The following is a 17,343-nucleotide window of genomic DNA, read 5'->3' as shown; positions in this document are numbered from 1 at the left end:
ACTAGAGGCTCTCTGTAGGCCTCCTTTCGAGCCTATTGAAGAGATTTCCGATCGTCACCTTACGATTAAGACAGTTTTGCTTATTGCTATTACTTCTCTTAAGAGAGTTGGGGATCTCCAGGCCCTTTCAGTGGCCCCTTCTTTTCTGGACTTTGCGCCAGGTTTGGCAAAAGCTTTTTTGCACCCTCGTTCGGGTTATATCCCTAAAGTCCCCTCCTCAGCACCACGGCCAGTCGTACTTCAGGCCTTTTGTCCTCCTCCCTTCCGGGAGCCCGACCAGCAGAAGCTAAACTGTATGTGTCCAGTTCGAGCGCTGGACACATACGTCCACAGAGCAGCCAGGTGGAGAAAATCTGATCAGCTTTTCGTTTGCTATGGTCCGGCTAAGCGTGGCTTTCCGGCCACCAAACAAACCTTAAGTCGTTGGATAGTGGATGCTATCTCTACTGCATATGAGTCCTCTGGTCTCCCTCCTCCTTTAGGGGTCAAGGCTCACTCAACCCGGAGTGTTTCGGCCTCCAAAGCTTTTCTTGAAGGTGTCTCTATTCAGGACATCTGTAATGCTGCGGGATGGTCCACGCCCCCTTACTTTTGTCAGGTTTTACGACCTGGACTTGCGAGTCGCTCCTGGCTCTTCTGTCCTTTGTCCTAGCTCTTCCTAGGCAGGGACTCGGCTTCTGGCGGCGTGGGCATCTCGTTCCCAAAGCGTTTCGACGCGGCTCGAGTTCCTGAAGGGGAACGTCTCAGGTTACGTATGTTACCCTGGTTCCCCGAGGGAACGAGACGCCGCGTCTCGAGGCCCTCATCCTGCATCCCTGCGAGCGCTGCTTCTCTCCTGAAGCTGACGCCGGTTTCCAACGTACGTGTATTTATAGCTTCCTGGTTGGTGACGTCACCCGCCGTTGACGTCTCGCTCTTCCATTGGACTGATTACACATGTGATTCAGAGCACGGTCACGCTGAAGACGTTCCCAAAGCGTTTCGACGCGGCGTCTCGTTCCCTCGGGGAACCAGGGTTACATACGTAACCTGAGACGTTATATCTGTTGCCTGGCAACCAATAATGACTTTCCAAGTGACTTGTTCAGTTCTGTTTTGTAGTGGATGTTCAGAGCATGGCAGCAACACTGAAGAGCCTGGTGTTTGATGGACAGAGTCCAAAGTTTTACACTCTGCAATCAAAGAAACAGTTAAAATTATATTATATATGTCTCCAATTATATGGGTCTCCAATGGTGATTATCAGCTTGTTTGAAAAATGCTAAATATCTCACTTATAATAGTCAGGTTAAATCGAGTTGCATGAAGGCAGTCCTGATCCTTGTAGACCTGACAGTCATAAAGTCCGTCATCAGATAATCTGATGTTTTTCAGATCAAGTACAACATTTCCATCATCTTTCCTCACAGACCATCTCTGGTGCTCTAATGCTGGAGAGATTGGATACATCAGGATGTTTTTATCTTGGTTGGTCCTGTGCAGTTTCACTGTTAGAGACTCCAGCGAGTGGGTTGTGGTTAGGCAAGAAATAGACATGCTGTCACCCTGAATGCAGTTTATGTTCAACTGATGAACCTGTTTGCAGCGTCTCTGTGTCGCCACTAAAAGGAAAAAAGGGCAAAATGAGACATAAAGCACTGAGAGAACCGAGACATAGAAACCGCCTCATTGTTTACAGTAATAAACAGCATTTAGTTTTCACCTGGTTCTTTACCTCCACTTGCGTTAGTAATACATTGTATGAAAAGAAAACAAAAAATTTTACAACCCGATGAAATAAAATAAAAATAAAATTAGATTGTGTTGGAATTGGTAAACATGATGAAGGTCATTGAACTGAAACATTCAGAATAATTCTATTTTTGTACATTTGCAAGTACTGATAGTGTGTAGGATTTATATGTTTTTTGTTTGTTGTTTGACCTTTTTTTGGTTGTTTAACCTGTACGAACCTATCGATCAACTACTGTACAGGTGTCCCCTGGTGATTTTTGATTGAATTTTTTTAAAATATAAAATTCTTACGAATAGTTCAGATGCAAAACCAGCTAAAAGCCATCTCGGTCAAAAATGAGATAATGATACTGAGTGAATGCTCTCGACATATTATACATCCATCAAATACTTTTTCTTCAAACTCGCTAAAATACCAGCCTCAGCCCAATCAGAAGTACCAGTACTTACATAGAAACCTATACATCTGAGCCTGATAAAAATGCATTTTTTAAAGAAAGACGTCCGATGGATTTAGCCGGTTTTGCATCTGAACTCTTCATATATTCATATACTCCAGCAGAACATTTGCCAGTTGCTTTATAAAGATGTTGAATCAGCAGTGACTCAGCTTCTCACTCTTCTCTCCAAAACTATCCATATAGTTTTTGATAATATTCAAATCAGGCAACTGAGTTAAAATTTATTAAAACTGTTGATTGTTGATTGACTCTTTCTTGCTTTAAAAATGGACAACGTAAAAAAAAAAAAACATTTAGGGCTGTCAAAAGCAAAGCGTTAATTTTGCTATTATTATTATTATTATTATTATTATTATTATTATTATTATTATTATTATTATTATTATTATTATAACAATATGATTTTTTTTCTGTGTGGGAGGGCAAGTAAAAATATATACCAGCCCGACTGCCAGTAGAAAAGTCTTTATCATTGAGCTCTTCTATATTAAAAGGATGGATAAATGTGACATTTATTATAATGGAAGATGGATTATAATGAAGATTGTTACTTAAATTAAGTCGCATGTTATGAATTGTGATTTTTGAATGGCTATACTCATTTCATTCCAGAAAATGTATTGTTAGGTGCTATTAATCACAATTAATTACAGAAAAATGTGATTAACTAGTTATTTTTAAATTATTGGACAGCACTAATTTTCATACAAAAGAAAAATAAATTGGTTAACAGCAGTTTCCAAACTGAATATCCACTGTGTGACCTATGAATAACATTTAAGTCATTATTAACGCATTTTTTTTTTCTAAATCTGCTTTGAAACAATGCACTGCAAAGTGCTATATAAATAAAACTCACTTGACTTCACATTAATCATATTCATGTCACACTCGTGCCGCATTTACACATCTACAGTACACATAATATGCACATCTCTTCTTTGTATGTAGGTTAAATTAATTTGAATTCATATAAAAGAAACTTACCTTCGCATTCTAATGAAGCTGCTATTAGAAGATACAGGAGCTGAAAATGTGCAGACTGAAAACACTTCATCATATACAGATGCTCAGTGCTGTACAACTGAACTCTATATGAACACAGGCCACATCACTTCAATTGTTGTGCATGTCATGCGGAAGTATGAAATATGACCTCATTTTGTGCTGATACAGAGGACTTCAGTGAGCTTTCAGCCATCAAATTTTCAACTTATAAATCTTGTAACAGAAGCTGTATTACAAAGCTGCTGAACAACAGAACAACTAAATAGTAAACTAGCATTTTTATTAGGCTCCTATAAAGATAAAATTGGACATTTCAGGCATTCAATAATTGACTAATAACATTTTCATTGACATTAAAGTAAAACTATAGCGCTGTTGATTTAAGGCTGTGCTATTCATAATGCTGTTTGCTACAAGTAAGTCAGCACTGAACTGATGTTCATCTTTGAAAGTGCGGTAATAAAAAAAAGAAAAGAAAGACTTGTGGTTAAATAATGTACCTTGACACTCTTTTGAGTCAAAAGGGTAATCTTACTGATTTAGAAGGAGATTGTGATTTCCAGGATGTGCATGTGATGTGATGAACAGAGTGTGATAGTGATTTTTCACAGCATGAGCATATATATATATATATATATATATATAACAGTTTATTATGCCATTTGATGTTGGAAACTAATATTTGTTATTATGTTATTTTAATTTCTGACAGGCATAGCACAGGAATGTTACAGAATACATACAATAAAAGGAATAAATTAAATTGAGTATTGCAACAAAAAATGTTAAATAATAATATTAAAGGGGTGCTGTTATGCTTTTTTTACTTTTTGAATTTTAGTCAGTGTGTGGTGTGTATGTTTGGGCTTAAAAAAAGATTTACAAAGTTACAAATCTCAAAAGGAGATAATATGTTCTTAAAAAATCTCTTTTCAAGAACTACAACGAACGGCTCCTTTGGACTACAGCGTTTGTTTTCCGCATGCAGAAATGTCACAACGCAGTCCATTAGAACATCATTAAATTAAATCCGGCCTACGGAAATTCAAATTGTTGGGGGTGGGTAGGGACAAGGTGGGGGATTTGCCAAACTTTAGCGATGCAGAGCGGAGAACCGCTTCAAGGAGCCGCGGCGAGTATAAACAGAAGCATTGACTAGAGCGGCCACTTCAGAGCAGTAACGCACTCAGACGTGTGCAGTACAGGGGGTTGAAACACATGCCGAAGCCGCGATCTATTCCGGTTGCCGCGTCGGAGCCGTAACGTGCCGCAGACGTGTGCAGTGTGTGGAAAGAGATTTATTCATCATACAGTGTAGATAGGTTCACTTATAACGCCAGTGTTTTTTAAAATGCATGAACTTGCACTAGAATAGGCTAGGCTGATCAGTGATGATGTTTTCTGATAATGTTAGGCTTTTGGCCTTATATGCTGGAGCTGGTTTCGGGCAATGAAACTAAGTATGTAAATAAATAAATTAGCGCGATAAATATAATGTATCGGCGATCTCGCAGGCAGAGGATAGGACTCAACACTGTAGCATAATATTTATTCACCCTCCATGCATGCATTATCATTATCATTTCTTAAACCCGGAACTAATCGAGCTATTTGTGGCAGGCTGGGGAGAAAGGTATTGTAATAATGTGAAAAATAATGCGTTTTTCGAACCACCCCCAAAACAAAATCAAGACTTTGAAAAAGAGCATAATAGGACCCCTTTAAAAATATATATATATTAATAAAGAATGAGTAGGTGCAGAAAAAAGTTTTCACTGGTGTCCTTCATATGCATATTTGTATAAAATGCAAAAATAGAGAACACTGTTATGTCTCTTACAGGGTTAGTCAACCCAAAAATGAAAATGTCATCAACTGCTAACCCGCATGTCGTTCTAAAGTTGTGTGAATATTGTTTATTTTCAGAACACAAAAATATTTTTTTTTAATAAAACCTGGGAGATTTCTGTCCCTCCAATGAAAGTCCATACCACCAAAACTTTTATTTTGTAAAAAAAAAAGTTTATACAGAAATCATAAAAAATATTAATTAAATGATGTAATCCAAATCTTTTAAAGATAAATTATTGCTTTATATGATGAATAGATATAATTTAGGCTTGTATTTACATATAAAATATGGCAAGCCAGCTTCCATTAACCATATTTTGATATGCTCATGGTATCCATGCTGATCAGTGCAAGTACATTTACCATTAAGTTTTTTGGACATTTCCATGAACCCTAAAGCACAATATGCAATGCAGAATTTAAAATGCCTGTGAAAAATAAATGTGGAAAATTCCTTCATATTTACACAGTATTACAGACTTTTTAGAGAGTAGTATAGTCTGTTTATAGCAGTCCCTATACAGCCAAGTCTAGCTGTCCATGGCAATAAAATTTTATTTACATGTAAATTGTTTTATTTGGTAAGAATTTGATTTGGAAAAGCATCTTCATAGTAATACTATGTCATTTATGAAAATTTGCTGGAGGCATTAAACTCCTTAAGAAAAAAAACATTAAACAGTCATTTATTTCACATCATTCTGTTGTCATAGATGTGGTCTGGACTATGTGCAGAAGCTTCAGTTTCTTCATGCCAGCTGTTGGGAGATAAAGTTCAAAAATTCATGTAGTCAGCATTTGCAGATGTGTACATACAGTACTTATAAATGAGGCTTATCATATAAAGTGAGATAATAAATTTTACAACAATTGCAATAGAATCTACATACAGTATAGTGTATATGGTTGTGTAGTCATTCATCAAATGCAGGAGATTAAGTGCAGTATTACATTTAGCATGTTTCACATTTGTTGTAAGTGTGTTTATATGAACTATGATGTTTTTAGTAATGTGTGTAAATTAGTCCAAACCAATATGATCTGACTTTATCCCAGATTAATTGTTAACATATTTGTATGTAGTTCAGGACAGATATAAAATGAATGATTAAACTATTGCATTGCAGTAACTTACAGATGGTCATGGTTTGTGTTACGTTGAACTAAAGAATACAACGGGACATCCAACCCTGCAAGAAAACAACTTTTATTAAATACACCACATGTATATTGCATATATTTTGTAAGGACTTACCATGAATATCACTTACTTCCTGAAACTTCAGAATAATAAACAGGAGTTTGGTAGTTCAATTCAACTACAAGAATACAAAAATAAGTACTTTACTATATGATCAGCTTCAGAAATAACAAAAAAAGTTACAGTATTGCAATTTTATCATTTCATGATTGCATGATGTGAACTATATTTCACATTTCATTGCAACACACTTGAGAAGTTGTGGACTTACTTTGGTTGTCAGTTTTGGGCCTTCGTTTTTTTAAATATTTAAGAATGACATAGACGGTCAGTGATATGAGGACACTCAGAGACACTATTGTGATCATAACTACTACTGTCACATTAGTTGTCACTGTTTCATTTGTCACTGCTTCACTCTCATCACTGTTGTCTTCACTCTGACCAACCATATTGTCACCTGGAGCTGGAGCATCTGTGATCACTAGAGAAAAGATAAGTGAACATCATCTGATTAAGAGTCCTGCTTGTTCCAAACTTCTTCCATTTTAGAATTTTGGAGGCCACTGTCTTGGAACACAGTTGTGTTTCCGCTCTGATATACATATTCAGCTGTTAGACCTTATACAGACAGGTGTGTGTTTTACTAAATCATATCCAATTGAATTGGTCACAGATGTTCCAGATGATCCAGAGAAATGGCATTCTCCTAAGCATAACCTCAAATGTCATAGCATAGAGTCTAAATACTTGTCATAATATTGTCATCAGTGTCATATTAGATTTTTTTTTCTGGTTTTGCTATGACATTATAGGGTACGGAGAGTGGATAATTGTGGGTAAAAATAATTTAAAATAATTTAATTTAAAAGGGTCTGAATACTTTCTGAATCTACTGTGTAATTAAAATAAAAACAATTTTTACAGTACTAAATGTATACCTAAATATACTTAGACAGTAATAGAAATAGTAACTTATATTTTTTAGCTGGTATCAAAACATTAACTTTCTACAAGCGTGTTTAAACAGTCACACATTCATACTATAACCAAGCAGATTGTTCACGTGTTGGCGTTCAGTGTTGCTTTATAATATACTCGCTGCTCTAACCACAGGCCATAATCACCACAACATGACTTCATTTGAATCTAAACCTTTACCTAAGTATGTTTTACTTACATGTTTCACCATATATATTATATTACTGTAGCCTAAAAATAATTTTGACCAGCTCATCACCACAGGTCACATTTTTAATAGCTAATTCAATCTTTCAAATGAATCAACATCTGTCGTACAGTTAGAAATACTGCATTCAAACACACCTTTCAGCAGCAGCTTCACTTCATAGCAGGTTTTTTCATTCACGCTGCACCGATACCACAATTCATCAATGTCGGCTACATCCCTTATGTGCAGAGATCCGTTATTTAGTTGTCTTGCTCTCACATACAGAGGCCTCAGGAGTTTATCTGTGCTGCTTGAGGGACGGTTTGGTGGATGATACTGGGTTATGTCTGTTGACTGGTGACCAATAACAACTTTCCAAGTGACTTGTTCAGTTCTGTGTTGTAGTGGATGTTCAGAGCATGGTAGCAACACTGAAGAGCCTGGTGTTGGATGGACAGAGTCTAAAGTTTTACACTCTGAAATCAGATAAACATATGTATTAGAAACAAGTTTCCTGGGGATTATTTGTTGATTTCAGAAACTGAGATTCTCACCTTTGACCTTTAGGTTAAATCGAATTATGTTAAGGCAGTCCCAACCCTTGTAGACCTGACAGTCATAAAGGCCATCATCGGATAATCTGATGTCTTTTAGATCAAGAGTAACATTTCCAGCATCTTTCCTCACAGACCATCTCTGGTGCTCTGATGGTGGAAAGATATCTGGATAGATCAAGATGTCTTTTTCTTGGCTGGTCCTGCGTAGTTTCACTGTCAGAGACTGCAGCGGGTGGGTTGTGGTTATGCAAGAAATAGACATGTTGTCACCCTGAACACAGTTTTTGTTCAAGTAATGAACCTGCTTGCAGCGTCTCTGTGTCGCCACTGAAAGGAAATAAAGAGCAAAATAAGACATAATGTGAGAGAACCAAGACGTGGAAACTGCCACATCGCTTACAGTTACAAACTATTATTTATTTTTTATTATGAGTAACTGGTTCTAACTCTACATGCATTAAGAAATGTTTTGTCTATATTCCCTTTTTTGTACATCAGTGATGTGATATATCAGTAAGTTGTTCAGCAGTGTTTAGTAAAGCCTAATTGTTTGGTGTTTAAAAACAAAGGCCTTTACACTGCTTTCAAAACCCTTTATGACTGCGTACACAAAGCTTAGCAAGACATCTGTGAAAAAGAAAGTGGTCGAAAAATGAAAGTGAATGACAGAGACCGTCGAACACCAAGAAGGACTGTCTAAATGACACAGAACTACTGTCAATATTCAAACTGAGGCCATGTTTCCATAGAGAACTTCATAAAGCCAACATCCATGAAAGAGCAGAATCTGCTAAAGCTTGAATCACAGACACTGATGCTAAATTGGAGAAAAGGTAATATCATAGTCATAAGTCCTGAACCACCAAGGAGCTCCACGACTGAACTTCAACATCTGCCCTGGCCAGATAAATCATCTGACTATATTATCAAAGCACAGTAAATAGTTTTGGAGAGAAGTAAGAAGCTGATTTTCTGAAACTACTGACAGATGTTTTGATAGACAATGTTTGACTGGAGACTTGTATACATCTGTTGGAGGCTGTGTTAAAAAAACAAAGGAGTGTTAAACACCTTAGTAAAGAAATACTGCTTATTTCCCAGGTGTTCACATTATTTTGTCCAGCTCTTACATATACATATTCTTCAAATGTATTGTCTGGACTCCTCATGAACCAAAGAAACCAGTGATGTTGAGTGAGTGTCGGCAGTTTAAACTTTGCACACCAATGTTTATTAAAATTGCATGGTAACATTTTCTTACTTTACAAAAAAAGAGGTTAACAGCGACTTCCAAATTGCAAGTCCACTATGTAACATATGAATCACAACATTTGACATGCTACATTTACACACCTTTAGTACAACAGATTGTATGGTGGTTCAATGAATTTGACTTCATATAAAGGACACTTACCTTCGCATTCTAATAAAGCTGCTATTAGAAGATACAGGAGCTGAAAATGTGAAAGCTGAAAACACTTCATCATATCCAGATGCTCACTGCAGAACAGCTGAACTCGATATGAGCACAGGCCACATGCACTTCACTTTCGCAGAGTTGTTCAGTTTACTCTGAATTTAATGCGGAAGTAGGAAATATGGTCTACTTTTGTGCTCATATACAGGCGTTCTATAAGAAAGCTGCTGTTAGAATATTTAGAAGATGGAAATATGAAGACTAAAAACACCTCATCACATTTCAAGACATTTCAGGTAGCTCAAACAACTGAATATGAGCACAGGCCACATGACCTTTTACATTCAGATGGTTGTTTTTGAAGTGCCAAAATAGAAAATGTCATCTACGTAAAATGTGAGACGTGAAACGTTTGCACACATTTCAAATAACCAAATCAGTCAGCTACATGATTGTGATATTATAAAAACAACATACTTAAAGATATAAACTTGGCCAGAAAGTATTAAAGGGGTCATCGGATGCAAAGTTCACTTTTACACACGACAGAGGCCACTCCCGATAGTTGAATGACATGAGCGTCTCACCTCAGACCAGCCCTAAATCAGCTGTAACAGTCCGACCTCCATTGTTTCGATGCCGGAGCAGGGATGTAAGTTAGACAAGAATATCTCCGATTGAGCGATTGAGGTGTTGTGTTGCTGAATGTAATAATGAACCAAGTGGTCGTCATTTACTCCCAACATCTGAGCCGCTGAAGATGCAGTGGATTACGTTTGTTTGTTAAGGGAATGCACCTCCCGATCTACATAAATGCGTCTATGTTCGCACAAATCATTTGTGATCCAGCTTCACCTACAGCAGAAGTGAGTATAAGGGTTTTTTTATGCATCTCTGCAATCACCTTTCCTAATAGTAGTAGAAACACAAGTAGAACCTCCGTGCTAGTTAGCAAGTTTTGCGGCTAAATGCGGCTAAAGTAAACAGGCTTGTCACTCCACAGAGAGAAGAGAGGGGCGGGGCGAGCAGAGCTCGTTTGCATTTAAAGGAACAATCCCTCAGAATGGGTTGACTTTTGCAGATCACATTTTGACAAGGTAAAAAGTGTGTTGTTTTACACTACCATTGAGAATTTTTTAACCAAAGTATATTATAGACTTTTCATTAAGACCCTAAAGAATCATATCAACTTGTGGAAAATAGGCATCCGATGACTCCTTAAAAAATGTTGTGGTCAGTGCTGCTGCCAGTATTGCCACCTGTATAAGAACAAATACATTTTCAAGGTCCAGAATTCAACACGTAGTTGTACTATTTGTCTGTATCATACAACTATAGGTGCGTTTTCATTACAGATTTGCACAAAACTTTGGCGATATTTTACAAATGTCAATAAAGAAGTATTGCGAAATGACAGCGTTTCCACTGACCAATGTTATGCGACTAAAACACAATTTGTTCCTCTTGCGATAAGCCATGGCACCGGATTTTGGCTTTATTTAAGGCATATGCGTGTATCTTTACAGATGCAGCGTGGGGAGCCGCTTCAGAAACGTGTGCGGCGCTGCTGGTATAAACATAACATCAGCTCCGGTGGCTGTGTCGGAGCCGTTATGCACCGCAGATGCGTACAGTGTACATAGTCTAAGCATTAATACCAGGAAAAGCCCCTTATACTTGAAAGCGGCTACATATAAAGTGCTTTTTGGAGGTTATAGTACATTGAAGAATGACCATATGACTTTTTACATATGCCATGTGACCTCTAAATGCGAAAAAGCCATTTCCATTGCAGTTTTGCGAAATATTCCTTTTTCGAATTGCCTGAAAAACCACCTCATGCGAGCGTAAAAACTTTTTTTGCAATATATGGGAGTTTTTGTGAATTTTACATGTTGTTTTATTAGGCATATTTTCAATTCGCAAGTTCAATTCGGGCAACTTGAAGGGTAATGGAAATACAGCAATACACATCAGCTACAGTATGTACAATATACAAGTGTTCATTTCCTTTGTACTAATACCCTGATATCCTTAATCTCCCATCAGCCTCTCTTTACACACCTAATGAAGAGCTCAGTGCTCATAATCCATTACAGGGCCATTCAAATGCATTTAAATTCAGTTTCTGAAGTTTAGAAAGGTAAAACCTTTAAGACAGGGGTCTCCAAAGTCAGTTCTGGAGGGCTGGTGTCCTGCAGAGTTTAGCTCCAACTTGCCTCAACACACCTGGCTGGAAGTTTCTAGCATGCCTGGTAAGACCTTGATTAGTTGCTTCATATAATTTGGGTTCGAGCTAAACTCTGCAAGACACCAGCCCTCCAGGACAGAGTTGGGAAATTCCCTTCTTAAGAGATATGAGATTTGAGCAGGTCTATACACTCCACTATTTTGAGAGACACACACTGCCCTCTGCAGGCCTTAGTAAGCTTAGTAGAAATTGTAAGAAGACGTGCATAAAATAAGTGGACAGTAGGATGGAAGGGGAGGGAGGAGAGGTAGAAGGTCCAGATGAATTTCAAATGAAATCAGAGTAACCAAAATTGACCATGTAAGAAATCAGAGCCTTTCCATGAGAGAACTTAGAAAACAGATATAAAGATTTACTATTTCAATCCACTAGTAGCATTGAAGTGATGTCTTTGGGAGGCCAATCATTGGGCGTTGGTTAACGAATGGTGTGGAGTTGTGGGCTGGTTGAAGTTGAGACACAGCTTTGTTGCAAAACTAAACTCAGAACACGAAACTCTCAACGGAAAAGAAAAGAAACTAAAATAAACCAACACACTCACACATTCACACAAGTTGCAGAAAGAGAGAAAGTGAGGTAGGAATAAGTTTTAAGAGAGTGAAAATGTGAAACCCCCATTTTATAGCAATATATGCAAATTGTTAGACCTGAACAACCAAAAATCACTTAATTAACTCTCACATTGAGGTTCTCAATGAGGCTATTAAGCTTTATAATAAATGCACCACACCAGTTCAGATAGATTCTGGAGGTTCTACTTGTGTTGCCTGTGATTGGCTGGAGGTCTAGTAGCATTGAAGTGATGGTGCAGAGTTGTGGGCTGGCTGAAGACATGGTTTTGCGGTGAAACAACTCAGAACACGAAACTTTCAACAGAAAAGAAAAAAAACTGAAACAACTAGCAAGCTGTTCAAAGCTGCTAGTTGGTTAGACTTGCTTCAGACTAATGGCGCCAGGGTGTTGTGGACAGATTCATGACGTTGTCTTGTTATCCTGGGCCTCTTTGTGAAATTGTCTGATTCACTCTGATATCTACAAGCAACTGTGTCTAAATTGGGTCTTCTAGCTGTCCATGAATATAAAATTCACTGACAAGTAAAGTTGAAATTAAATTCAAAATGTTTTATTTGTTAAAATGAGATGTACAAAAAGCATTGTCATGTAACAGAAGCAGTGTGAGCAATAATTATCTACAGACTGGAATGGATCAGTGATACTTTTTTTTTTTCAGTGTACAGAAAGATCATTTTAGATGGTTTTTAAAAGGCACATTAAAAACAAAGTCATTCATTTATATTGTCATATTTATCTTGTGGTTTACATGCAGGTGCTGCTGTTTATTTACACCAGCTGTTGGGAGATAATGTTCAAAAAATTATTTGGTGAAAAAAAAAGAAAGTTCTGAACAGAGTTTTCGAAAATATGTTTTGAGTAAAGCATGTAAATTAGTCAAACAGATTTGATATGACTTTATCCCATCTTAAATGTTGTATGTAATTCAGGACAGATACAAAATGAAAGATTTGTTGCAGTAACTTACGGGTGGTCATTGTTCCTGCTGGTACAACTAAAGATAAAATGGTACATCAAACCCTGCAAGTAAAAAAAAAAAATATATATATATATATATATAGAGAGAGAGAGAGAGAGAGAGAGAGAGATAATATTAAACACACTTATACATAATGAACAATGATTGACTATGAATCTCACCTGTCTACTGAAATGTTGGAATAATACATGGTACACCAGCAGTTCAATTCAACATAAAAAAATAAGTACTTTACCATCTGATAAACTTTTTTATGATTTTAAAATGGCAATAAAGTTACAGTATTACCAAGTATCTTTCTTTCCAGCGTGAGGACTGTCATCACCATGATGGCATTTCACTCATTTGAAAGAAAGAAAAAAAACCCTGCAAAACAAGCAAATGTAGGATAAAAACTGAGTTCTTTTCTTTCCAATTATCCATTGTTATGATATAAGATGTGCGGTTAAAGAACAACTCTATAGTGTTAAACTTTTTAGGACTTCAGTTGTGGACTTACTTTGGCTGTTGATTCTGCTCCTTCGTTTTTTGAAACAAAGAATGACACAGACGGTCAATGATATGAGGGCACACAGAGACACTACTGTGGTCACTATTACTACTGTCAGATTAACTGTCACTGCTGCACTCTCTTCAGTTTGGCCAACCATACTGTCAGCTGGGGCTGGAACAATATCTGTCAGAGAATTGCTACAGTATGTCAGAGATTCTGCATTGAAACTTTATAGGGTTAGAAATATTAGACTGAAAACACACCTTTCCTCAGCAGCAGCTTCATTTCATAGCAGTTACTGTCATTTACTCTGCACTGATACCACAGTTGATCAATGTGGGCTGCATCCCTTATAAGCAAAGATCCGTTTGCTAGTTGTGTTGCTCTCTCATACAGAGGCATTAGGAGTTTTTCTGTGCTGTTTGAGGGCTTGTTTGGTGGGTGATACTGGGATATGTCCATTGGTTGGTGACCAATAACAACTTTCCAAGAGACTCGTTCAGTTCTGTTTTGTAGAGGATGTTCAAAGCATGGCAACAACACTGAAGAGCCTGGTGGTTGATGGACAGAGGTCAAAATTTTACACTCTGCAATCAGAGAAACAGAGTTGATATTATATTATATGTATATGGCTCTCCAATGGTGATTATTGACTCATTTGAAAAATTAGCATTCTCACTTATAATAGTCAGCTTAAATCGAATTGCATGAAGGCAGTCCCGATCCTTGTAGACCTGACAGTCATAAAGACCACCATCGGATAATCTAATGTCTTTCAGATCAAGTGTAACATTTCCAGCATGTTTCCTCACAGACCATCTCTGGTGCTCTGATGTTGAAAAGAAGTCTGGATATATTAGGATGTCTTTATCTTGGTTAATGCTGCTCAGTTTTACTGTCAGAGACTGCAGCGGGTGGGTTGTGGTTAGGCAAGAAATAGACATGCTGTCACCCTGAAAACAATTTATGTTCAACTGATGAACCTGCTCGCAGCATCTCTTTGTCGCCACTGAATGGAAATAAAGAACAAAATGAGACATAAAGCACTGAGGAAACCAAGACGTGGAAACCGCCACATCGTTTACAGTAATAAACAGCATTTATATTTTAGCAAATGATTCTACCTCTACATGCATTAATACATTTTATGAAATGAGAAAAAAAATACAATGGACTATTTTGTCAGTATTTAAAATTTGAATGAAATATAAAATTCATATATTCCTAGACTCCAGCTGAATCAGATCATCTGCCAGTTGCAGAAAAAAAATGATCATTACAGAAAAAATGTATGATTAATTAGTTATTTTTAGTTATTAGTTATAGCAATAATGTTTATACAAAAGAAAAATTAACTGGTTAACAGCAGTTTCTAAATTTCAAGTCTACTGTGTAACCTATGAATGACAACATTTAAGCATTATTACTGCATTTTTTTTTCTATAAATCTGCATTGAAATATCCACTGCAAAGTGCTATATACATAAAACTCACTTAACTTGACATTAATCATATTCACGTCACACCCAAGCCGCATTTACACATCTACAGTACACTGATGATATGCGTATCTCCTGTTTGTATGTAGGTTAAATGAATTTTACTTTATATAAAGGACACTTACCTTCGCATTCTAATGAAGCTGCTATTAGAAGATACAGGAGTTGGAAATACGAAAGCTGAAAACACTTCATCATATACAGACGCTCAGTGCAGTACAGCTGAACTCTATATGAACACAGGCCACATTGTTTTCAGTTACTGTAAATGTAATGCGGAAGTAGAAAATATGATGGGGTGTTGTCATCCATCATATTTTTAACTTATTAATCTTATAATAGAAGCTGAATTACAGAGCTGCTGAACAACAGAACAACTAAATAATAAACTAGCAGTTTTATCAGGCTCCTTTGAAGATAACATTGGACATTTTTTAAAATAAGGCATGCAATAACTGACTAATAACCTTTTCATTGACATTAAAGTTAAATTGCAGTGCTGTTGGTTTAAAGCTCTGCTATTCATAATGCTGTTTGCTACAAGCAAGTCAGCAATGAACTTGATGTTCAGTTTTTAAAGGGTTACTCCACCCCAAAATGAAAATTTTGTCAATAATCACATACCCCCATGTCGTTCCAAATCCGTAAAAGCTTTGTTCGTCTTCAGAACACAATTTAAGATATTTTGGATGAAAAACGGAAACATTTTGACCGTCCCATTGACTGCCACGTAAATACCACTGTCAAGACCCCAAAAAAGTATGAAAGACATCGTCAAAATAGTCCATCTGCCATCAGTGGTTCAGTCTTATGAAGCGACAATACTTTTTGTACGCAAAGAAAATAAAAATAACGACTTTATTCAACAGATCGTTTCATCTGCATTACCGTAGCGCTATTTTGCAGAACATTCACTGGACGCAAACTGCATACACTGTTCTGCGTCACCCGGATACGTTTGCGTACCCCTGTACTATCCAAAATGGGGCTACGGTGACGCGGAGGAGATGAATTGTTGAATAAAGTCATTATTTTCACTTTCTTTGCGTACGAAAAATATTCTCGTCGCTGCATAAAATTTAGATTGAACTACTGATGGCAGATGGACTATTTTGACAACCTTTTTCGTACTTTTCTGGACCTTGACAGTGGTATTTACCTGGCAGTCAATGGGGCAGTCAGAATTCCCTGGTTTTCATCCAAACTATCTTAAATTGTGTTCCGAAGACGAATGAAGCTTTTACGGGTTTGGAACGACAAGGGGGTAAGTGATTACCCAAATTTTCATTTTGGGGTGGAGTAACCCTTTAAGTTCATTGTTTTTATGCAAATGTTTGAAGATGAATTAGCTGAAATGAAAATGTCTTTATTTTGATAATGTTGTTATAAATTGTATCCATAATCTTCATCTTCATCATCATCAAAGCTAAGCACTGAAGACTCCAGAGCTGACTGTCAGGACTGCTGAAAAAAAAAATCACAGTTTGACACTAGTGTCCTTCAATAAATCAAGAAATAATGTGTTTCTTCAATAAATATTGTTTTTACTGAAGAGATCAGAGGAAAAATTATTTTTGAGGGAGGTTTGGAAAGCTAAAGAGATTAGAGATGTGTCTGGACACTGATGTGTTTTAAGAGACACACTGCACTCTGCAGGCCTCAGTGAGCATTACTCTAAAGTAGACTTCACACATGCTCATATACTGTAAATCAAATGCTGAAAATGGAACCAAACACGTCAAACCAGCCATAATTGCTCTCAAAAGATTTAAATATTCTGTTTATCTTCTGTTTCAGTCAAACACACTTACTTGAGTTCATTCTGTGACTCTGGACTGCATCTCCTCCATGTCTCTGATGGCCTTCCTCTTCAGGCCCTCCAGCCATTCCACCTCAGCCTTCTTCATCCACCTGCCTTTTCAAAGCCTTCACACGTAGAGTCAGCTAAAGAACCACACATGTATTAAACATAGAAACACTCCACGGGTCTCTAACATACACAGATCTTCACACACACTGCTCTATATGTGCACATGTAGCGTGTATATTCTTCACCTGGTCTTTGCTCTGTGTGAAGCTGTCTCTCCTCATCCTACTTTAGCTTTCTCTCTCCAACGGTCACTGAGAGGACAGCAGAGAGTTCTTTTT

At 37.2% G+C, this 17,343-nt stretch overlaps 1 protein-coding gene across 1 annotated transcript; it reads right to left on the bottom strand.

Moving 5' to 3' along the window:
- Nucleotides 1-203: 203 nt before the first annotated feature.
- On the bottom strand, nucleotides 204-17,082 carry LOC127178612 (uncharacterized). The gene is made up of 11 exons (XM_051131588.1): nucleotides 17,007-17,082; nucleotides 16,840-16,912; nucleotides 15,321-15,424; nucleotides 14,376-14,705; nucleotides 13,960-14,283; nucleotides 13,703-13,879; nucleotides 7,981-8,310; nucleotides 7,582-7,902; nucleotides 6,527-6,739; nucleotides 1,275-1,601; nucleotides 204-313 (listed from the first exon to the last, which is right to left on the bottom strand). Exons 1-11 carry the CDS (start codon nucleotides 17,080-17,082, stop codon nucleotides 204-206), a joined length of 2,385 nt encoding a protein of 794 aa, XP_050987545.1.
- Nucleotides 17,083-17,343: the final 261 nt, after the last annotated feature.

This window comes from Labeo rohita, chromosome 16 (genome assembly GCF_022985175.1).
Source record: "Labeo rohita strain BAU-BD-2019 chromosome 16, IGBB_LRoh.1.0, whole genome shotgun sequence".
Lineage (NCBI taxonomy): Eukaryota > Metazoa > Chordata > Actinopteri > Cypriniformes > Cyprinidae > Labeo > Labeo rohita.
Note: the sequence above shows the minus strand (reverse complement) of the source record. Positions and strands in the feature narration are given on the sequence as shown.

Bases quoted from the DNA above. Each gene is read 5' to 3' on its own strand.
- LOC127178612 (XM_051131588.1), bottom strand. From the start codon at position 17,082: ATGGCTGGAGGGCCTGAAGAGGAAGGCCATCAGAGACATGGAGGAGAT. The intron at 14,284-14,375 runs GTGAGAATGCTA...CTCTGATTGCAG, and splicing joins ATTTAAGCTGACTATTATAA to AGTGTAAAATTTTGACCTCT. The intron at 6,740-7,581 runs GTGTGTTTGAAT...TCTTTTCTCTAG, and splicing joins AGTGAAGCTGCTGCTGAAAG to TGATCACAGATGCTCCAGCT.